This window comes from Passer montanus, unplaced genomic scaffold, assembly GCF_014805655.1.
Source record: "Passer montanus isolate IOZ18808 unplaced genomic scaffold, ASM1480565v1 scaffold86, whole genome shotgun sequence".
In the NCBI taxonomy this organism is placed as follows: domain Eukaryota; kingdom Metazoa; phylum Chordata; class Aves; order Passeriformes; family Passeridae; genus Passer; species Passer montanus.
This window is the reverse complement of record NW_024373923.1, coordinates 2,644,530-2,668,481: the sequence shown is the minus strand read 5'-3', so window position 1 is coordinate 2,668,481 and position 23,952 is coordinate 2,644,530. Positions and strand designations below refer to the sequence as shown.

The window sequence follows — 23,952 nt, the reverse complement described above, 5'->3', positions numbered from 1 at the left end:
TGTGTTTACTGTATTTACTGACTGTATTTTCTGTATTTACTGACTGTATTTTCTGTATTTACTGGCTCACTCTGCCATAGCCACACTGATGGAGTCCAGCTTTAATCTGTGGTCTGCTGTGGCCACCAGGTCTCCTCTGACCTACCCTGCTGGCCAGCTCATTCCCAGCCTCTGAAGTGACTCATTCCCAGCCTGCAAAGCTTCTCTTTCCCACGGGTTTCTCTGCCTGCCATCATCCCAGGACGTGGCACCAGGAGAAGCGGAGGCAGCATCAGATGCATGAGGTAGGGAAGCAGGAATTTCTGGGTACTTGATTTTAACAAATTTCACCAACACAGCACCTTGAACATCTGGATAATTCATTGCACCTGTAACTGAGGACAAGAGGATGCCCAGATAAAGCCCATGAGTAGCTAGATTGGGATTTAGCACTCTGATGCTCCCACAGCAACTCCTGTAGCAACTCTCAGCCTTCCTGACATCCCTGAGCACCTGTGACACAGCTGAAAGCACCACAGAAAACCAAACTACTAAAACAACTAGCACAACGTGGGTGATTAAACCAGACATCTGAATGGTCTGGATAAATCTCAGACTTGCACAACAACTGAGTCTCATTTAGTTGGGGCTGTTGCTGTGAGATGAACCCCCAGATGGACGGTGCAGGTCTCTCCCTGCTCAGAAAGAAGGATTTTGCTGCTGTAAAAACGTAGCAGCAGCAGCCCTGGTGTGTTCCCAAAGGTTAACCCGAGGTGCTGAGCCACGGCTGAATTATTTATGGGCAGGGGGGCAGTTCCTGCTGAGGAAGGAGCACACAGGCAGCGACCACCAGGCAGCAAATCCTGCTCACATCTACCAGGCAGCTCGTCCAGCTCCTGCTCGGGCCACAGGGAAATTTAATTATTTAGGTTTCTCAGCTGCTGCATAAATATCAAACATAAGGCATGAGCTCATAGCTGAAGTGCTGCTGCTCAGCACAGGGCAGGAGCAGCTGCATCAGCAGGGATGAGCGAGCTGAGGCTGGCCAGCACAAAAGAGGAGCTGGGAACAGGAGCTGGGCTTCTCTCGGGAAGGAATTTCCCTGAAATCTGGGAAAAAGGGAAATAAAAAGGGGAGGGAGAGCGCAAACCTTGGAACTGGATCAATCCACAAGGCTTTTACCAAGAATGAAACAACCTTAAAGTAATGCCAGGAGAGTCCAAGCAGCCTTGGTTGAGGAAGTGATGAAAAGGCCTGGACTCCTCATCACTCACCAGTCTCACATCAATTAAACAAGACACACTGCTCAGCTGAAACAGACAAAAATTGTGCTGCTGTTCAGCACTATGACACTACACCGATTTTTCTGCATTCAGTAAATTAATGAAGAGTAGAGGAAGTGGGAAAACCAATTTTCCTAGTGCAATTCTCCATCGGTGGAAACCAAGACTACCACCTGATACACCAAAATACAAATGCACGTAATTGGTTTCGATCCCAGCTTTTATTCAGCTTTGAAAGCAACACATACAGAAATAAACTTCTTACATGTTTCTGTCTGTACTGTTTTTGTTTGTCAGAGTAACTCTGCCTGTACATAAGCCCCAGTGTGTTTAAAAATGTTTTGTTTAAACAAGTTTGCCTGCATTTTAACTGCATCCCAATTCCCAGGAAATTCTGTGTGACACAAAAGTTAGATTAAAAAAAAAAAAGAAAGAAAAAGAAAAAGAAGCCACTTAATAAGGAAGCACCATTTTAACGTGGAAAATAATTAGCCTAATTATGAGATATTGAGCTTTGAAAGTGATTAACTGTATATTATCCTGGTTGTGGCACACATAGATCCAAAATTCGTCATGCAGAGGAAGGCAAACAGATCTTTGATGGCAATCACTGTGGTTTGTCTGGATTATTCAGTCCCACGAGGCACAGCATGCACCATGCTGGACAAAAGGTTTCATACTTCTTAATTTATTGTATTTTTTTTTAATTAAGAGAAAAAATTGATAAAACCTTGCATGGGGGAGATACCTTTTCCAGCTCAGAGACTGCTCTGTGATATTCCAGCATCCACCAGCTTCTTTACCCAGTTTTCTCTTGCCAGCTCTGTTCAGTCTCAGCTCCCTACAAGCAGAGATCCATGAGTGACATGAAATGCTCCTTTTCTCTTCCTCCTCACGGGCTCAGTGAAAGGGAACATGTGCTCTCACAGATGGAAATCACTGCCTCCTGAAACAACACGCAGCACTAAATACTCAGGGGTACGAGCTGCTCCCACCATTGATTTCTACAGATAATTATTTCCATTAGTGCCTCCTCAGAAGAGGAGTTAGAGGAGAACAAAAAGATTATTTTTTTTTTAAACCGACAAAACAACAAAGCAGCAGGAGCAAAGAGCATTTTAAAAGCCAGCCTGGTTTTGTCTCAACTTTTTGGAGGCGCGCATGGGGGGAAAAGCCAATCTTAACCCATGGAGCCAATTACCAACTTTATATGAAGAATCCCAAGTCACAGAAAGCAAAGTAGAGTAATAATGAATTAATCACTGGCTGAAAAGTGGAGTTTTAGGGGTTTTATTACAGGGGGTCTAGGAGGCATGATGGAGGGACATGGGCATTGTCCCATGCTTCTTCCTTCCCAGCCTCCATCTTCTTGGTGATGGTGGCACATTTAGACTGGCCTAAAGTAGAAATAGACAGTCTAACATAGGTGATAGGTATTGGAAAATAATGATAAATAAAGTACATGTAACTTGTTGTATAAAATGAAGACAACAGCCCGAGGGCGGGCAGTGTGCCCTTGACAGACCTGATGGACAGAGCTCTGTGGGTCTGAGAGGAAGTATTTTAGATAATAGATAATAAAAAACCTTGCGAGCTGAAGAATCCCAAATCTTTCTTCGGCTGGGAAAAAGGGACTCTGGGGTCATCCCAAAAGCAGAAAACCCGTGCGGGGGAGTCCAGCAGACACTCCTTTCATCTCTGCCCAGACACCCACCCCATCAGGCGGCCACCAGCACTGCCCTGCTTGTCCAGGAGGGCACTTCGCTCCCCAGATACCTGTTCATCACCCCCTCTGCTCTGCACAGCTCCTGCTGGCCGGGGCACAGAGCCACGGGGTGAAATCAGGAGCTGAGGAGCAGAGGCTGAGGCTGTGGGAAGGTTACAGCTCCCTCCCCATTTGTGCACCAGGCAATTAAATCCGTGTTGCCTCTGCTCTGTTCCCTCGTTTTCGGCAGCTGTGAGTGAGCGCCGGGGGGCTGCACACGGGCTGTGTTTTCAGGGGTTTTAAATTAAACCATCTGGCGGGGCTGGGAGCCAGGGCTGCGGCCTCCCTGTGAAAAATGAGTGTTTTATGATTGGCTTTTCGCAAATATTAAAATGAATATTATATGTGTTGTGTTAGAAAGTTGTGCTGTATTAATTTTCTTAAGTAGTGTGTTAAATATAGTATTAGGTTACAACGTAATGTTAAAATAGAAACTATATTATTTAGGATACTTTTTTTAAAAGGAAAGGACTCACACTGAGATAGCAGCCACAGAACACCTAAATCTTTCAGAGAAAGAGAATGTATTGCCCCATTATCAGAAGAAACTAACTTCTTCTTGCCTCCATCAGCCCTGAAGATGCAGTTAGGATTAAGAAGTTGTTGATGATGGCCAGACAGAATCCTTTGTTTGGATGGAATTTATGCATCACGTATGAGGTGTATGAATATGCAACAGGATATTGTTTTTAAGGGTTAATCATCTGTTAACGTGGGTCCTTTTTTGGGCTTATTTTGCCCAGAAAAAGGTCCTCAGACTGTCCATAACATTTTGTTTTTATTATCTCGTATTGTCCTAATCCTAATTGTCCAAATTATATTGCTATTTTTATAATATTTTTGTAGCTATTAAACTTTAAATATTTAATAAAAACAAGTGATTGGCATTTTTCACCCTCTGTCTGCTGGTGAGTGATTCAGGGAGCACTGGACAGTCAGAAATCAGTGCACACCCTGCATAAAATCGCCGTTTTTTGAGGCAGCAACCGGAGGCGAATATTTTGTCCCCAAAATGCCTTGGACACACCAAAAAGCTCATCCAAGACAGGAGACAGGTGCTCACTGAGCCCCTGGGACACCAGGGAATTGCTCTTCTCCAGCTCCCTGGCCAGCGTGAGCTTTTGGAGGAGGAAAAGCGGAATGGATGAGTAGGTGAAAACACTCCACGGGCAGAGCTCCTTGGGAGAAAGAAAACAAAGCAGAGATCCATGAGTGACATGAAATGCTCCTTTTCTCTTCCTCCTCACGGGCTCAGTGAAAGGGAACATGTGCTCTCACAGATGGAAATCACTGCCTCCTGAAACAACACGCAGCACTAAATACTCAGGGGTACGAGCTGCTCCCACCATTGATTTCTACAGATAATTATTTCCATTAGTGCCTCCTCAGAAGAGGAGTTAGAGGAGAACAAAAAAATTATTTTTTTTTTTTAAACCGACAAAACAACAAAGCAGCAGGAACAAAGAGCATTTTAAAAGCCAGCTTGGTTTTGTCTCAACTTTTTGGAGGCGTGCATGGGGGGAAAAGCCAATCTTAACCCATGGAGCCAATTACCAACTTTATATGAAGAATCACAAGTCACAGAAAGCTAAGTAGAGTAATAATGAATTAATCACTGGCTGAAAAGGGGAGTTTTGGGGGTTTTATTACAGGGGGTCTAGGAGGCATGATGGAGGGACATGGGCATTGTCCCATGCTTCTTCCTTCCCAGCCTCCATCTTCTTGGTGATGGTGGCACATTTAGACTGGCCTAAAGTAGAAATAGACAGTCTAACATAGGTGATAGGTATTGGAAAATAATGATAAATAAAGTACATGTAACTTGTTGTATAAAATGAAGACAACAGCCCGAGGGCGGGCAGTGTGCCCTTGACAGACCTGATGGACAGAGCTCTGTGGGTCTGAGAGGAAGTATTTTAGATAATAGATAATAAAAAACCTTGCGAGCTGAAGAATCCCAAATCTTTCTTCGGCTGGGAAAAAGGGACTCTGGGGTCATCCCAAAAGCAGAAAACCCGTGCGGGGGAGTCCAGCAGACACTCCTTTCATCTCTGCCCAGACACCCACCCCATCAGGCGGCCACCAGCACTGCCCTGCTTGTCCAGGAGGGCACTTCGCTCCCCAGATACCTGTTCATCACCCCCTCTGCTCTGCACAGCTCCTGCTGGCCGGGGCACAGAGCCACGGGGTGAAATCAGGAGCTGAGGAGCAGAGGCTGTGGGAAGGTTACAGCTCCCTCCCCATTTGTGCACCAGGCAATTAAATCCGTGTTGCCTCTGCTCTGTTCCCTCGTTTTCGGCAGCTGTGAGTGAGCGCCGGGGGGCTGCACACGGGCTGTGTTTTCAGGGGTTTTAAATTAAACCATCTGGCGGGGCTGGGAGCCAGGGCTGCGGCCTCCCTGTGAAAAATGAGTGTTTTATGATTGGCTTTTCACAAATATTAAAATGAATATTATATGTGTTGTGTTAGAAAGTTGTGCTGTATTAATTTTCTTAAGTAGTGTGTTAAATATAGTATTAGGTTACAACGTAATGTTAAAATAGAAACTGTATTATTTAGGATACTTTTTTTTTAAAGGAAAGGACTCACACTGAGATAGCAGCCACAGGACACCTAAATCTTTCAGAGAAAGAGAATGTATTGCCCCATTATCAGAAGAAACAAACTTCTTCTTGCCTCCATCAGCCCTGAAGATGCAGTTAGGATTAAGAAGTTGTTGATGATGGCCAGACAGAATCCTTTGTTTGGATGGAATTTATGCATCACGTATGAGGTGTATGAATATGCAACAGGATATTGTTTTTAAGGGTTAATCATCTGTTAACGTGGGTCCTTTTTTGGGCTTATTTTGCCCAGAAAAAGGTCCTCAGACTGTCCATAACATTTTGTTTTTATTATCTCGTATTGTCCTAATCCTAATTGTCCAAATTATATTGCTATTTTTATAATATTTTTGTAGCTATTAAACTTTAAATATTTAATAAAAACAAGTGATTGGCATTTTTCACCCTCTGTCTGCTGGTGAGTGATTCAGGGAGCACTGGACAGTCAGAAATCAGTGCACACCCTGCATAAAATCGCCGTTTTTTGAGGCAGCAACCGGAGGCGAATATTTTGTCCCCAAAATGCCTTGGACACACCAAAAAGCTCATCCAAGACAGGAGACAGGTGCTCACTGAGCCCCTGGGACACCAGGGAATTGCTCTTCTCCAGCTCCCTGGCCAGCGTGAGCTTTTGGAGGAGGAAAAGTGGAATGGCACAGTAGGTGACCACAATCCACGGGCAGAGCTCCTTGGGAGAAAGAAAACAGTGTTAGGACAGGGAATTAAAATAATGAGCACATTTGTGAGAATCTGCCCTAGGGAAAATAGTTTAGAAAATTAAAAACTCCATAGTAACAGACCGAAAGCTGTTAACCAACGTCTAATTAAGCAAAAACTGCAATCCCCTCAACAAAACAAGAAAAGAAGGGGGAAAAAAATTCATGCAGCAACCAAGCTTGCCCAGACCAAAACAAATACTAAGAAAATAAAAATAAAAAAACCTGTTCAGTGACATCTGAAGAGAAAAAACCTGACAGGACTTTACAGTGAGTAGGCAAAACCAGAATAATGTTGTAAACTATCAGGTCTTGCTTTTTGATACCCATCAGAAGCCAAGGACAATGTCTAGGGTCCTCAAATATATTCCAGTAAAATGCAGAGTAGAGACCCCACCACACACACACACACACACACACACAGAGAGAGAGGAACACACACAGAGGGAATCTGGAAACTCAGCAGAACCTCTTTATTGACAAAGTTCAAAGATCATTTGGGGTATTTTGCACATTAAATTTCATGTTAATGATGATAGAGTACAAGAGGAGGCGTTTCAGATGAGATGTTAGGATAACAGCAGATATAGGCTCATTAAAGAAAAAGAATACAGCTTTTCTTACCAAAACAGTGTTTATTACTTGCAGAGTTTATATTTATCACAATAGATCTACTCTGAACCTTACTATGCTAATACATAATTTGAAAACAACCTTCTATAACAAAAGCTGTAATAAAGACTTTTGCAATAAAAGCAGGACAAGTTTGACCTGAATTTTCATTATTAATGTGAATATTTTCACTTCAAACCCCTACTGTTTCAGGCCAGTCTGAGTATCTGAGGGAAGAATTTGGAGGAAAAGCACAGGACTAGCAGAATTACCAGTCCAGAAGTCTTTGGACCACCTCAGATCTTCCTGGTCAACTGATGTAGAAAACTCCAAAATGTACAATTAGTATAAGAAGAAAGATTAAGAAAAGGAAATCTGGAAATTGGTTTGAGGCATTGGGGGGAAAAAAAAAAAGAATCAGAGGTTTCCTTTGAGTAGCTATGGAATCTTAAACAAAGACTCCAACTCATTGTATTGGTTTAAGAGACAGGTGTTGATGCCTTGAGAGGCTGCCTGGAACAGAGGCTAGACAATGTTAAAAGAATAAAGTAGGAATTTATTAAAGGGCCTTCAAAGGATACACCTCTGTATCCTGTACAAGAGCCTGGCTGAGGCTACGCCCAAGATGGATGGCATGTCATGAATTTTCACTTTTATAAGCTTTGGTTCATTTCCAAATTGCGGTTAATTGTCCAATTACAGCTCCAGGTGATGCAGTCCCACCCTCCCAGATTGCTCTCCTCACTTTGCTGTTGTTTGCAACTTTTGGGCCCAAAGCTGCAACGGTGTCCTTGGTTCTGGGGCTGGAAAAGGATTGTTTTGTCTGACTGAACCGTGAGAACTTGAGAAGGCTTTATGTGAAGTTCATAGTTACATACTAATGCAGTATGAATCTGGAAAATGTGAAAAGTAAAACTTAAGGCATCAGTGTCTGCCAAGGAAGTTGGGAAATATGACCCCCTTCCCTCCAAAATATTACAATTTTGGAATTATGGGGCTTTGAGGCAAAGAAATGGCTGGAAGAACATACATATAAACATAAATCTGTGTTTTCTAGAAGGTGTACAGGCAGGCAAACCAGCAGCAAGGACACAATCAGCAGAGATGGCACCCAGGGATGGTGAACAGAGTGCAGCAGTGACCCCAGAGCCTGCCAGGAGCCACAGGGTCCAGGCACTCGCTGGGTATCAGGTCAGGTTGAAGCAGAGCAAAAAGCCAGAAGCAGCAGCGGAGAGCAGTGGGGTTTGGCAGCGCCAGCCGGGCTCCTGTGAGCAGCCAGCAGACACATCTCTCCCTTCAGAGGGGGTCAGGATCCTGGGTTTCCCCTGTGGCACTGGAGCAGATGGGAAGGGTCTCTGCTGGTGAGGCTGGGTGTTGGGAAGGTGCCAGCTCAATGGCTGCTCTCACAAGCAAAGGCTCACGCGCGCTAAGGAGAAGCAGTTCAGAACAGAACTCCACAGCAGCAGCAGCCCGGCCCCAAAACCTCCCCTGTCTCCCCTCCAGTCCTGAGAGCACGTGAGGGCCAAGCCCAGCCCCTGGCCTCCAGCCCAGGCTCATGGTGTCTCTGCATTTACCAAAAGAAAAACCCCCAGCTAAGGGACAGTAGCAAACTGCACCCCTTTTCCCCCCCATCCCATAGTCACCCCCTCTCCTGCCACATCTTGTCTCACTTAAATATCCATTATTCCCATCTCTTAAGCAACAAATGGGAGAAAAATTCTCTGAGAGAAAGATTAAAACAGGAAAAAAAAAACCCACTCAGAAACACAATAGGACCAAAGGAGCATGGTGAGAATACAGAAAACTTTGTATTTTTTTATCTTACTGACCAGAAAATGTGCCCAGCTGACTTTCTGGTTTGGGTTTGTAGTGCCCCATGACTTTGTAAAGCAAAATTAAAATGCTTATAAACCACTCTTTTTTTGGGGTAGATGCTTCAAAACGCCTCCCTGTCCCTCCTTGCTGCTGCCTGGAGCCCAGGCAGGGCTGGCAGGCTCTGGGCACGGGGAGCTGTCAGCACAGGACGTAGCGGATGAGCCCCGAGCCGCGAATCTCTCTCACTCTCTGGCAGTGCCTCAGGATGCTGAGGATGCTGTGGAAGCGCTTATCCAATTTCAGCTGAGTGAACGCCTTGATGTCCTCCTCCACAATGAAAAATGCTCCTGGAAAACAAGTAACGGTTTTGTTACAGAAATGACTCTGCTGCAGGATGCACTCAGCATTCCGCAAGCGATGGCGCAGCCTCTTCTCCGTAATCCCACAATCTACAATTCACAGTTCTACAGTCAGTAGGATGGCTTCACACTGAATTGGGAGCCTTGCTCTACTTTTAAAACCTGTCACCAGAAAGAGAACTGCCAGCCTTCCCCTGAAGTTCAGACACTGCATCATCCAAAAGCCCCGCTCCATCAGCTCTGTCTCCCAGCAGGCACTCAGGTTCTGGAATTAGATCTTTTGCCATTCTGCATGCATCAGAGCTATGTAGCCCACTGTTCCCTTGACTTATATCAGATTTGGAAAAGAAAAAACTATCATTACTTAAGAAAATTACAGGAAAAGACTAATTACTTGCAATAGTATCGTCCCTATGTCTCCAAGAACATGGCACAGGGAAGTCCTGCATCAAAGCTGAGAGCTCCCCCCTTCTTGTAGTTGATTAACTACTTCTATAAGCAAATTGTCATTAAAATTCAGGCTGCCAGGGCAGTGGTGGAGTTACCATCCCTGGAATTGTTCAAAAAACTGTGTGAATGTGCACCTGGATGACATGGTATAGTGGTGAACATGGTGCTCGGTTGACAGTTGGAATTTTTGATCTTAGAGGTGTTTTCCAACCTAAATGATTCCTGAATTATGTGTATTATCACTCTTCCAAGTCTGATGGGAAGGAGGACACAATGGTAGGGGTGTTTCAGCTTAGAAAAAGAAGATAGCATTCTCCCTCCTTGTTTTATCCTTAACACTGAGGCAGTGACATCTTAGAAAAAATGGAACATCTCTTCCTTCTATTAAGTCCTTCCAGTTTCACTGGGATATAGCTGATCCAAGCTGGAAAGCCAAAGCTGCCAGAGAAGAGCTAAAGTCCAAGAATTATGTTTCTAAGTGCGGTGTCCCCCAAAATCTTGCTTAGACAGAGCTGAGAAATAACAGCTCATGTTTTCTCGCAGCCTGGGTCTCTCAGGAGAGTTGGTGACACACGTGTCTCACAGGGAGTAGAATCTTCCAGAGACAATAACTGTCAAAATCTAGAGATATTTCCCCAGAGGAACTCTGCTGGAATCTCAGAGCTTGTAATGCCTCCAAATCCACATACAGATGAGAAGTAGGAAGTTTGTTTACTAGGAAAAGAAAGAAAAACTGCATTACTGCTCAAAATAGAAAATGTCTCAAATAGAGACCATTTACAACTTCCAGGGACACCAACACACCCAAAGAGTGCTGGGAAGCCAGGCATAACCTGCCTGCTGCCTTCACAGTCTGTTACATCTGGGGGGGCATCAGAACGCCCTGAATTTTGATAAAACAAGATTCCTTCTTATATTTGCTCGCAATCCAGAGTGGCAATATTCAGCAGAACAGGATTTTTTTTTGGTGAAGAAATCAGAGGTGGGAGAAGGGCAGTAGTTTGGTCCACGTGCTAAGCAACCAGCTAAATTCACTGAACCACCTGAGTAGGCTGGAAGTGACCCTGATAAACCAGGCAGCATCTTCTCTCATCTTGAAATCAGAGAAGAGGTCAGCTGGCAGTCGGCCCAGGCTGAGACCCAGTGGGAATCCTAAGCAGAGAGACACTCACAGGAGAGATTTAAACAAACAAATCAATGAATGCGGAACGTCATCCTGAAAAATGCAATGGATAAAGACATTTAATCATTTTGTGCTGGCCAGATAAGAACCATCTGACAGCCTGCCAGGACTTTTCTCTAGACTTTCTAAATGATTAATCACAAAAAAACCTAAACAAAACTATCTACCACACAACAACACACGCTCTATCAGATGCTGAATGTCCTAGTTTCCTAGCTGAACTTCCCAAGATAAGCAAGAAATACAAACCATCTCTCAGGTGGTTAAAGAAATTAAGCACTTCAGTTTTTCAGACTTAAGCCCCCCAGCTGACAGAAAATTCTCTGACTAGCTGCAGCTTTCCCAAGTTGCTAGAATGGCTTCTTCACTGCAGCCAAGATTACTGTGGATCACAGTGCAGACTGAGCATCACCCCAGGCCCAGGAGGGCCCTTCCAATGCTCAGCCTCTCTTCTACAGCTGTGGGCTCAAACTCTTTACTACTGCCCTAAGGATAGGAACAGTGACACCAAAAATGTGCTGTCAATTAAACTGATGAAGCCAGTACTTTAAGAAATCCAGATTAATATACGCTGCTGTTCAACTGAGGCACAACATGCTTAGAAAGAACCCAAACCATCACAGCCCAAACCAGAAGGCAAGTCACATGAATTTATCCAGCTGCACTTGCTTGCAGTGCTTTTAATAAAGCCCTTTACAACAATGACCTTTGTATGGCAACTGAGACCTCATCTGGAGTCCTGTGTCCAACCCTGTGGCTGTCCCTGCATCCCTGGCAGTGCCCAAGGCCAGGCTGGACAGGGCTTGGATCAGCCTGGGACAGTGGAAGGTGTCCCTGTCCATGGCAGGGGATGGAAGTCGCTAATATTGAAGGCCACTTCCAACCCAAACCATTCTGTGATTCTGTGTTTATCTTACAGGTCTCAAAATAAAGTGCCAGCATGTCCATCAGATCAGAATTCCCTCCCTACAGAAAAGCTGCATTTAGAACCCAGAAGTCACTGATGTTATCGTCATACTATAATATCCAGCGTCTTGAAGAGCAACAAAATGGAAGGAAGGAAGGAAGGGAGGAAGGGAGGAAGAAAAGTTGCAGTTTATGTTCAGGGCACTCCTGAGTACCCAGTGAATGCCCGGGGCAGAAGTTCTAGCATTCTGTACAGGGGTAAACAGAAGGTGGGTGCCATGGTGTTGTCAGAGACAGCTCTTTTTATGTGAGACAGAAGACAATTTGCTCCACTCTTTATGCCTGAACTTGGAAACATGAGGGCATTCTAAGGACATCACCAGGCTTGACATGTGCAGTATGCCCCTCCAGTAATAATTACATACGTGTTCTCAGGAGGAGAGGCGTGCCAAAAAGGAGATTTTAATATCAGAGTTTTACTGTGCCACATGTTTTTGGAAAAACTAGCCTGTTATTACAACTTATTTGTCAATTGAAAGAAAGGTATTTTGGTTTTCACTCCTTCTATGCTTTTAAGAGGAGAAAACTTCTTAAGATTATCAGATGGACTTACCTCTTCCACAAAGCCACTGCAGCACAATTATTTAGCCAGATTTCCCAACTTCAGAACAAATTTTTAATAGTGTGTGTCCAACCAAGTTTAAGACCTGAGAACACATTTCTATGGTTTGGTTATCAAACTAAGTTGCCAGACCTTGTAGTAATTCCAAACTAAATCTTTGTGTATCACAGTTTCTGCCATGACACACCATCGAAGGGACATATTTTTCAAGGAAAACATTCAAAAAGTGAGCCAATCACTAGGGGAAACTCTTCAGTCAGAAATACTGAAAAAAGACCAGTATTTTTATACTTCTGCTGCAACATCCAAGTGTTACGAGTTTGGTACTAACAAGGGAAAAAAAAAACCCCAAACCTTTTGTATCCATGGTTTCTTCTTCGATGAATCTGTGGTAGAGGTTTCTGACTGGTGCACTCATAGACTTCAAAGGCTGATACAAGATCTTGTACTTGCCCACCACAGCCTTGTTAATCTCTTGAACAACTGTATTAATCTGGTCGTATGTTATACGGCCTTTCAAATACCTACAAATAAGAATAAGAATCAGTAACCAGAAAGTCACAAAGTTCTGTGTTTATTCTTCTCTTTCATCTGCTTTAACTGAAGAAGCCATTCCTAGTTAGAGGCGGTTTCTCCTGTTTTGTATTAATGAAAACATGTAGTAGTTAATTCTGTTCATTTCCTTGATTGCTTAACAATCCTGAAGGTAAAATGCCATGACAGAACCTAAACCAGAAATATAAAATATTAGAAAGCTCAATTAAGCAGAATGCATTCAGTGCTTAAGCTGTAAAAAGCTTTTTAAAATGGAATAAAGGTTGCTTTTATAGCATACCACCTAAACACAGAGAAATAAAGTAGAAAACAGCATGAAATGAAATGTTTGCCTAGGAGCACAACTTGGCTCATATTATCACCACAAATAAGCTGTGTTTGATGTTACAGCCATTTATTGTTTGGCCAGGGCACTGAACGTTCTGGCAGTGGGCGTGGAGTGGAGCTGGAGTGCAGCAGCCCCATGCCCACCATGGGTACTTTTTAAAATTTGTTTGTTAATGTTTGTTTGGTTGGTTTTTGTTTTGTTTATGGTTTTTTGTGTGTGGCACCTGGTGCCATGGTTTAGTTGGGGTGTTAGGGCATGGGTTGAACTTGATTATCTTTAAGGTCTCCTCCAAACTAGTGATTCTGTGATTTTTTGGGGTTTTTGGAAGAGCTACTAGTTTTGTGTTGCCTTCTGTATTTGACTGTGCAGCCTACTGAGCTATGAATATAAGGTTGTGCACCACCAGCATCCATTTCTGAACTCTCAGAACATTTCATAATACTAGTACTAGAAGAATAAGGTCTGTTGATAACAGCCTAGAGGTACAGGAAGCACAGAAGATAAAGAACAAAGTGATGTGGAAATACTAGAACACTGGAAGATTTGCAAGTAAGGCTATTCAGTATTTATGGATGTAAAGCCATGCCTTCAAGGAAAAGGAACAGTGCTGCGCACTGAGAAGCCATTATACAGAAATGAAATCTGAAACTCAAATGACAAGCAGTACGCTAAATACAACACAACATCCCTCCCCCAAAATGGCAGTAAAGGCTGGGCCAGCATTGTCCTGTGGCCTTCATTCATTGCTACAACAAACCAAACCTGGCTGTTTGTGTTTCGCTCAGTATTGGTTTGCAGATGTGAGGAATTACACAAGTGTTTCAATTCATTTTAAGAATGAATGCTCCGGGTCAGTACAGCAGGTGGCTAAAAGCTGTGGGACAGCAAGACTGAAAAGATCAATGAACAGCAAGTTCCTCCCTTGTTTTAATCTGAACAGACAGGCTCAATCTTTGGAGAACACACAAAGAATTCAAAGCAGAAGTAGGTAATAAATTACAAGTTCCATATTCCAAACCACAATTCAGACAGGCATTCTGCAATTGCCAACTCAAAATAAGTGCTGTAGATTTCAACAGCAGCCAGTCCCTGCCAGGCAGAGAGGCCTGCGAGGTGTGTAAAACTGAATTCAAAGCAGTTACTCTGCCTCCAAACCGAGTTTGAAACTCACTAGCCCTAAGTTACTTGCAACCAGCTTTCAACTTTGTTGATACCTCGATTAATTCAGCGTTGGAGGTGCAGCCATCCCGTAGCTATAAAAACTATAAAAATGCTCTATTTTGCACAGTAATAAAAGCAGCACTACCCCCCCTGAAATGCAGCCACAGCATGAACACAGCCTGTAACCACAGCAGGGCTTCGCCTGTGTGCATTAACTGCTGTTTATTGCTCTCTCTGTGCCACAGGGGAGCGTGCAGAGCGAGGCAGGCTCTGCCCAGAGGTATAAAATACCTTTATTTAAGTTCCTGTGCTCCCACTGTCAACACACAGACAGAGAAAACACTTAATAAAGCCAAGGGAGCACCTCAGCTCATCCTGAAGCTGAAACTGGACTGGGTCACCTAAACCTAAAAACAAACGTTCTTTGAGAAGCCCTCAGGCATCCAAGATGCTTTAATCTGAAATTAAACCCTGTCAAAACCAAATGGAATTTTTATTCTGTGCATAACTAAGGATCATAAAAACTCCAGCTGTCCCACAGCTCTCTCCTGTTTCTACCCAACCATGGCTGGCAAACCCGTTAATGCTGACATTTATTTCAGCCCATACGCACACCAATATAAAAATACAAAGTTGACAAGTTCCAAATTCAGCAATTTAATTTAGATTTAAAATAACTTTAAAATCTGCTTCACTATTCCAAATGCAATAAAAATGAAAACTCTTCTAAAAAAGATCCAGGCAGTTTCTTTTTTTAATCCACAGAAGCTCTTTTTCAAAGCATTTTTTCTCTTGGTATGAAAACCACACCACAGTGCTGTGTTCCTCAGAGGAAAGAATAACATCATTATATCATATATATACCACTCTAAAAGAGATAAAGCTTGTAATGGCCACCCCCTGCCCTCTCAAAAATGGTTGGGCTAAAATAGCCATGTATTCTCCCAAGTCACCATCTTTTGAGACTTGAGAATTATAATGAATGCACAGAACCTAAAATGCTTTCAGCAGAAAGATTTTTAGAAAAGAGTAAGAATTCTAGACACAGAATAAAGCAAACATTTTCCTTTGCCTCAAAGTCAAAAGTTAACAAAAACAGGTACTGTGAAATGTCCTTTATCTTCCTCCAAAAAGAACCTTCCTGCAACAGATTTGAAGGGTAAGATAATTTGCAGGTTTTTTATTGTGCAAAGTGTTCTGTTTGATCAGGGTGCTCCGTGTCTGCCCCTTAACACAGCGTGTACCTTTGCTAAATGCCAGCTGCCCACTCCTAGGACTCTGAAGTCACTGAAGCCTGTGTGTCCCTTTCAGTGGCCTGATGGTGTTAGGAATAGATTTTCCTTCATGTTCAGCACAAAGTAAGTGAAAACAGCCTCAATTTTTCAGTGACCACCCCCCACCTCCAGTGCTCACCTGAAGAAATGGGCCCTGAAACAAATTCTCATTCTTCCAAGAGAATACATTCAGTGTAAGAGAATTTGTATTACAAGTATTTGTTGCTTAGATTTGGTCAATCAGTATGTGAAATTGCAGGTACTCCCTCAATCTTGTACTACAACATTGCCAGGCAACAGAAATACGGGTGGATTAATAGATCTATGTAAATTCATGTAAATTTTCCTCCACAGAACAAACATGCTTCTCCCATCTGAATAAAATTAAATTATTTCTAGAGCTCTACCAGCACAGTCTAAGCTGCAACCTTTCCATAATGGGTACCTTCCAACACAGCTGCAACATTTCCACAAGAGGTACCTTCCAACTCTGCTTATTCTGTGGTTTTGTGAATCTGTAATGCATAGGAAGAGGACCTGTCTGGCCTCTGCCCCCATCCTCCACGCCCGTGAACAGCAGAGGAAAACCTTCCACTTTCAAAGGTTATGATAAACTCCTTTATGTGGGAAAGGCCCTCTGAGAGCAGAGTCCAACCTTTCCCCCAGCATGGCCAAGGCCACACTAAACCATGCCCCCAGGTGTCCTTCCACCTGTCTTGTGATGTGGAAGATCATAGCCTTAACTGAAAGTTAAAACAATATTTGTCTGGAATGGTCTGTGTCTATTTTTTCTTGCCACAGCAGAGATAAAGACAAAAAATTCCCAGGCTCCAGCTTTATCCTCCCATAATTTTTTCAGGAAAGAACTACCTCAGGGAGTAAATCCACAAAGTACCTAAGGTGTTCTGCAGAATAAAAATACCAGGTGCCTGCTCTTCTAAGAAGTCCTTTATCATTAGCTCAACATTCAGGATAAGGAAGAAGATGGGCATTACTCATCTGAAAATTTTGAAGGCTATAGAAAAAAAATTATTGGAAAGCCTTAAGTAAAGTAGACTCAAAACTATATTTCTTACTGAAACAGGTATTGTCAGGGAACACAGTAAATCTACAGTCTCAATAACAATTTAGCCTTAGGCATCAAGAGAAATTTCTTCTTGCAGCAACATTTACCCATGCCACCCAAATGCCACTTAAGAAGTTATTTCTATATGTCAGACTCCAGAGAAGGATATCCATTAATCAGGTCCTGATGTTAGGGGAAAACACCCACAGCTTTCTATTCCAGAAATTTGGGAATTTCAGTGCAAAGTGGGGTTTTTTTTTTTTTTTTTTTTTTTTTTTTTTTTTAATTGTTGTTGTTGTTTTTAACAAGTCTCATTGCTTTTCCTGTCTCAAAACAGATTGGTAAGTCAAGACTTGAAGCTTCCAGAAACCAATATTTGTGTCAAACAAAAACAGCATTTATCACTGTTTTTCTTTCTACATATATAAAAATACTCCATGTTATGTGATGATGATTCTTTTTTTTTAATGTCAGTTCTCAAAACAAGATGAGGATTCTCCTGTTAGCTAATAAATCTCTGTTCATACAGTTAGAGTGAGGTAAAGGGTTTGGGTTTTAACTGATCAGTTTTCATCTTCTCAATACCAGCATAAAGAGGAGCCCAAGTAACCAATTAATTTGATTTTCACGTTTGCTAATGGTTTTAAACCATTTAAACCATTGCTAAATGGTTTAAAATGCATTTAAACCATTTGAAGCTATTGTCATGTTTCACCCCATGAAATATTTAATCTCTGTCAGTCCCAGCTCTGCAAGAGGTCACTCTCCCAAACCTATGTGTGTCACCCAAACTGATATGCCAGGGTACAAGGGAAGCCACTCTTACTTACGCAGGAACACTTTCAAACTCCTCTGTGGTTATTAAGGCTACTTCTTTAATGGCTTTTTTCTGTTTTGCAGGTTTCTTCTCATTTTTGAGTTCTACAGCCTTTGTTTCTCCTTTGTGATTCACAGTTGGCACCGTGTTGCTGTAAAATGAAGGAATATTCAGTGCATAAACAGCAGGTAAGTAGGAAGGAGAATTCCACTACACTGCTTAGTCCCAGACTAAATTCCAGCCTATCTGTTAGGCTGGATGAACACAGTTAATGATACTTCACAAAAGAAACACCAGTAAAGCAAGCCTACTCTGTTTCAAATTGTATCCTTCAGCTGACTTCAGCACAGCTCTTGGTTTCTCTGCTACAGAGGCTGCTAGCAGGTGAGCTGGAAGCAGTCCAAGTGCAGCATGGCACAGCTCAGAATTCAATGTACCATTACATTTCACACAATGCAAGCCTGGCTTTTTATCAGATGAAACACAGCCCAGAGCTGCAGCCTTAACGGGCAGATTTGAAATACTTCATAGCTTTTTAAAACAGGTTCAAATCTTGGGAAGCCTGACTCATCCATTAAACTTCTGAAGCAAAGAAATTCTACATCACCTAGCAGACACTTTTAAAAATCTTTTAGGCAAGATTCAAAAGGTGAAAGAATTTTTTTTTCCTGATTATTAGATCATTATTTTTATAAATTCACCCTTCCTCTAAACCCTCAGCTTACAGCCTCGAACCCCAAGGGATTTGCCAGCCACCCACCCAGCTTCTCCTCAGCAGGAGAGCAAAGGTGGTGCATATGGGCAAACCCACTGTCATCAGAACACATGGGCATTACTGGGGTGAGCAGCAGAATTACGTAAAGCAGTACAGAGCTGACCTGGACAAGGAAATAATCCTGTGCTTGGATGTGACCGTCCCACAAGAGATCACTGCTGCACGCGGGGTCCCACGGCAGCGAAGGGCACAGCAGTGCCCCATCTGCCCAGCCCAGGGCCAGGACTTCAGGCGTCACTTGATGTGCTCCCGAGGAAGAGCAGTGCCATGGAGAGGACAGTGAGTGCCACCTGCTGGGCTCGCACACTGCCTGCTCGCTGACACAGGCACGGCAGCAGCTCTGTGACACAGCACAGAGCCCTTCGGAAACCCAGGACATCTGCAGCCAAACTTACGCAGATGTCATCATCTGGAGAGCATCTGTTTGCATCTGAACAGCAACAAAATCCTGGGAGGGTGAATCCTGGCACCCAGCAGCTAGCAGGGAATGTCAGCAAACAGGAGGGGAAGGGGAGGGGGGTGCATTTCGGGTGGTGGTGGAGGAGGGGTTTGGAATGAAAGGATAAACACAAGAACCAAGGGAAGCAAGTTCACATCTTGAAACTTCATTCCTCCCACGCTCCAGTCTCCTGCTGTCTATCCCACTGCAACAAACCTTTTCTAGATGATTCCCCTTATCATACAGCCTTCCTTTGTGTTTCCACCCAGGAAAAAACTTATGCTTTTTTTAAAATCTGGCTCTGGTGGAAAGAGAAACTGAATCTCAGCAAACACAGGGGATACAAAGAGCTTGAGAGATAGTGAATTTGCTTTTTATTTCAGTGAGATTCCTCTGGTAAACAAGATTAAAAAACCCAAGGATGCAGGAGAGAAACAATAGCTAAAGCCATGAATCGCTGAGTTTCTCTGTGTGGGTGTTTTCATTTACCCAGGGACTTCAAGGCTTGTCTCACCAGCATTCAAGTGCTCCTCTGCTTTCTGCATGATCTCACAAAAATCACTTCACATTAATATTCACAGCCCCACACATCTGGGAACAGAAAGGGAGGAGGTCAGGAAAGGAAGGTTTGGGGAAGAGGCTTGAAAACATATTTACACTGATACAGTGGGTTTTGAACAATTATGTCCCCTCTTACACTTCCTTGACCCTCCACTGCACAACACAGTGAATACCAAGAACTGACAAAATGGGGAAAAAAGAAGAAAGTGTGTTTTGACAAATGGCATCATCACACAATGTATTATTACTCAAGAAAAACCAGCAACAAACTGACACTGACAGAACAGCAGCTGTGAGCTGGCTGAGCACAATGTGTAGAAAATTGTCAGAAAAGCTTGGCTGGTTTTACATATTGTGGTTCTCTCTAGAAAGGGAAGAACTGGCTAAAGTCATATCACAATTAACTTCCTAATCACAAGCAGGATAAGATTGTAAGGGAAACCAACATCCTAAAGAATCTTTTGCCATCGGAAGTGGCACAATCACTGAACAAGCCTCATTAAAATCTAAGCAATTTCCAGGATCTAACACAAAGTTAAGACAAAGGATTTCCTACAACAAGAAAGGAAGTTATGTTGGAAAGGCAGAACCAAAGCAGCAATTTCTGAAAAACTTCAATTCTTACACACATCTAAATTGAAAAGGAACACATCATCCCTAGAGACATTTTGAAAGGCTGTTTCCTAAACGGAGGGGTTCATCTCTAAAGGGTGAGAATAAGTAAAAAGCTTCTGCACAAGTCATCCCTTCACCAGCTAAGAACAGTTTCAATAAAATACCTACACCAATGATCACATTGCTACACACCAACAAAAATTACCACTCATTTTTCTCTTCTAGAACCCTCTTTCCACACATTTAACCTTTCACTTTGCTGGAACATGTCTGTCATGTTTTGAGACTGAGGCTTCTCTGGCATGAGGAACCAGACCAAGTAAAGCTGGTTGATTCAGGCACATACTGGAAGCACTGAGTTCACACTAATGCATTGCCTTCTGACAAGCTACGAGGAGGGAAAGAAACTCTGGGATCTCCAAGATTTAAGGGTTACTCTGCAAATGACCCCACCTGCACAAGACACACTAACAACACTCCATTAAAAAAAAGCAGCTCCAACAGGATGGAGAAAGAGATGAGAAACTCGGAGCTGAAATGTCTTAGAAGCTTTCCAAGTAACAGCTCTTGATTCACATACTTGTCATTTCCACACACTTGAGCTACTTGATTCTGAAAAGCTTCTTACCACAGCCCTCACCAAGGCAAGGGGGTGTCATAGCTAGCTGAAATAAATGCAGGATTGCTGTAGGGAATAGAGAACAAGACTACCACAAACACAGTTCAAAGTCACACAGAAAGACAACTGAGTTGGAGGATTTTTGGTTTTTAATTGTATTTGGAAGGGCAGTGGTGAACTCCAGTTCTAATGACCCAGCATTCTGGTCACTAACCCTTTAATGAGTAGGCACTGCAGTTACAAACCCTTTAATTATTGGGCAATGCAGTATGTTTGTGATTCTAAAGGAAGGGATGCTCAGACTCAGAAAAGCACTTGCTTTCTACTACCTCACACCTACCCCTGGAAGCTCCCATGGGAACAACTTGGGATTTTATAGACTTGACCTGACAGATTTGTTGGGGTGCTGGCATAAGCCTGGACAAGAGAAAACTCCAGAATCAACAGACACAACTTTGGCTCCCAGTTTCCTGGTGAGTGTGGAGTGAAAGGAGCATAGCTGTACAGTGCCAGGAGCTGGACAGTGCCAGGAGCAGCCCAATCCTCTGGGCTCAGGTAGCACATACCAGCTCTGGGGTGGCTTGGGCAGATAGCGTGGAATGTGTTCCAGGAGGTGCTGTGCTTCCTTCTGATCTCTCTCAGCAGCCTTCTGCATCTCCTGAAATTAATATCAGACTGTATCAGAAATCTCATCCTACTAACATCAAGCAAGTGAAATTGGGGCAATACTAAATTAATTTTCAGCTTTTTTTAAGAGGTGTCTGTTTTCTCCCCATCATCTCACCTCCTTATCTCATAATTTCCCCAGGAAAACTAATAAAGAGACAAAGAAAAGAGTATCTGTCCTTGCCCTCAGAATGTCAGAGAAATTTGAGCAGGCAAAAGGAACTTTAGCAATGTACCCTGAGCAAGGTCTGGTTGGGGAATGGTGGTGGTGGAGATGAGATACTATGGTAAACTCACCTCTATTCCCCAGAAAACATTTCCACAAAAAGCATAACAAAGGCACTGAAAACACACCGTAGAGTAACAGACAAATATTCTAATTGAACACTTTGTGCAGCTATTGCAAAGATGTGTAAGTAGAACTGCTCTTTAGATCACTGTATCTATTATGATAACGACATTTTTTTGAGGCCAGTGACAAAGACATGATTTTAATGTCCTTAGGATAAAGGAAGATAGACTTAGATTAGATATTAAGAATGAATTCTTCCCTGGGAGGGTGGGCAGGCCCTGGCCCAGGGTGCCCAGAGCAGCTGTGGCTGCCCCTGGATCCCTGGGAATATCCCAGGCCAGGCTGGATGGGGCTTGGAGCAGCCTGGGACAGTGGAAGGTGTCCCTGCCCATGGCAGGGGGTGGGACTGGATGAGTTTTAAGGTCCCTTCCAATTCAAACCATTCTACAATTCTATGATTCTATGTACAATCCTTGAAAAATACAATTTTTAATGTTCATTGTTTGTTGAAATCAAAGATTGCTTTGACTCTTTCAGTATTTTATGAACAGGAAAAAAAAAACCAACATTACTTTGAGCGAATCTTTCAGTTTTTCTTGCTGTTTAACTTCATTTTCCATTTCATTCAGGAGATCATGTACAAGGATCACCTCCTTCTGTATTTTACGGAGCACAGGCTTGCGGGAATTATCCTCACCTGTAAAAGAGAGAACATGAAGCTACAAAGTCTCCCAAGAACAAAAACAAAATCCAATATTCCTGCCCTTCACAAGCAGTGATTATCTAACTCCCTGCTCCTCAGCCACCACATCCCTCCAGGAGAAGCAGCAAGCCAAACTGTCAGCCCTGTACTCCACACAGCCAACGGAGTTCATGGAATCACTTAAAAGTTTGGAAAAGCCCTCTAAGAGCAGGTCCAGCTATTTCTCCAGAGCACTGTCAAGGCCACCACTAACCTGTGTCCCAAGTGTCACAGCCACATGGCTTCTAAATCCCTTCAGGGATGGGGACTCCACCACCTCCCTGGGCAGTTCCAGTTCCTGAGCACCCTTTCCAGGGAGAAATTCCTCCTGGTGTCCAACCTGAGCCTGCCCTGAGGCCGTTCCCTCTGCTCCTGTCCCTGTTCCCTGGAGCACAGCCCGACCCCCCGGCTGTCCCCTCCTGGCAGGAGCTGTGCAGAGCCACAAGGCCCCCCCTGAGCCTCCTTTGCTCCAGGCTCAGCCCCTTCCCAGCTCCAGCCCCCCAGTCTTTCCTCGAGTGAAGTGCAAACCAAACCTCACTGTTGCTCTTGTTTACCTATGTTTCTCAATAGGAGACACATCTTAATATTTGAAATCTTCATATTGATGTGGAGGCATAAATCTTCCAGGCTTGAGGATGCCATATCCTTCATCATCACACTGAGGGGGGAACAAAAATGAAGGCAGGAATTTAACAAAGACCCGAGTTGCAAACATTGCCTACAAAAGCAAAATTTTTAGAAGGACCTTGATCTATCAAAGAAGCAAAAGGAACATAAATGAAACAGTAAATGGAGTGATTCTCTTTTATCATACTAAACCAAAGGCAGGAAGGGATGCATAAAGTGGCACTAGACAAGGCAATAAGTTTCCCAGAACTTTGGAGATAAATGCAGTGTGATATCAGTGCAACGAGACTGGGAGCATCCTTACTACACTGAAGTGCGCAGTAAAAAAGGAGTTGGAATTTTCTGCAAAAGCCAAGAAATACCTAGCTTATATAAGGCAGTTTTAGAAGACTTAGCAAGACTACATCAGATGACTGATTGATGTTTAAAGAGATGTATTTTTTTTAATGTAATTAAGAAAAAAAAATTGTTAGCGATTATTAGTGAAGTCTGGAGGCAGCAAAAAGAGCATTATATATCAGTTACCATATAATAATATATGTATATATTATATGTGTATAATAATACACAATATGCGTATAATAATAGAGTTATTAACCCTATTATAGACAGGAATTGATTAAAATAAAAAGTTATACCATGTGACTGACACTGTGGCCCGGCACTGAGCGCTCACACAGCTCCCTCCGGCGGCTCACACTTAGAAACTCCTAAAAAGCCTTTATTTCGCTTTTGGCTTAAAATACTACCAACTACCGCGCTTATTAAACCGTTCTTAGACACCTGCGGCCTTGCCCACCCTCCGTACCTGCCTGGAACCAGGACACCCTGAGGGGGATCGAGGCCACCCCAGCGCCCGGCGGCAGCGCCCGCTTCTCCTCACGTTTCACCAGGCCCAGCGCCGCTGCTTCCCGGCCTTCGTCACGGTCCCACTCTCTCAGGAGGAGGAAGATGTTCGGCTGGGGGAGGAGGGGGCTCGGGCGCGGCTGCCCCGGCCCGGTTTCAGCCCGGTTCCAGCCCGGGTTCCCGGCCCGGTTCCAGCCCCGGTTTGAATCCGCCGCGCTCGGGCGGGCGTTGTGAGGGCGGGGAGGGCGCATGCGCGCTGAGGGGAGCGCCCGGGGC

At 43.5% G+C, this 23,952-nt stretch overlaps 1 protein-coding gene across 1 annotated transcript; it reads right to left on the bottom strand.

The window, feature by feature from the left end:
• Window positions 1-6,870: 6,870 nt before the first annotated feature.
• Window positions 6,871-23,944, bottom strand: SKA1 (spindle and kinetochore associated complex subunit 1). Its single transcript, XM_039733352.1, has 7 exons — window positions 23,639-23,944; window positions 22,758-22,861; window positions 22,034-22,158; window positions 21,070-21,161; window positions 17,508-17,645; window positions 12,648-12,817; window positions 6,871-9,120 (listed from the first exon to the last, which is right to left on the bottom strand). Exons 2-7 carry the CDS (start codon window positions 22,855-22,857, stop codon window positions 8,972-8,974), a joined length of 774 nt encoding a protein of 257 aa, XP_039589286.1. The 5' UTR covers window positions 22,858-22,861; window positions 23,639-23,944; the 3' UTR covers window positions 6,871-8,971.
• Window positions 23,945-23,952: the final 8 nt, after the last annotated feature.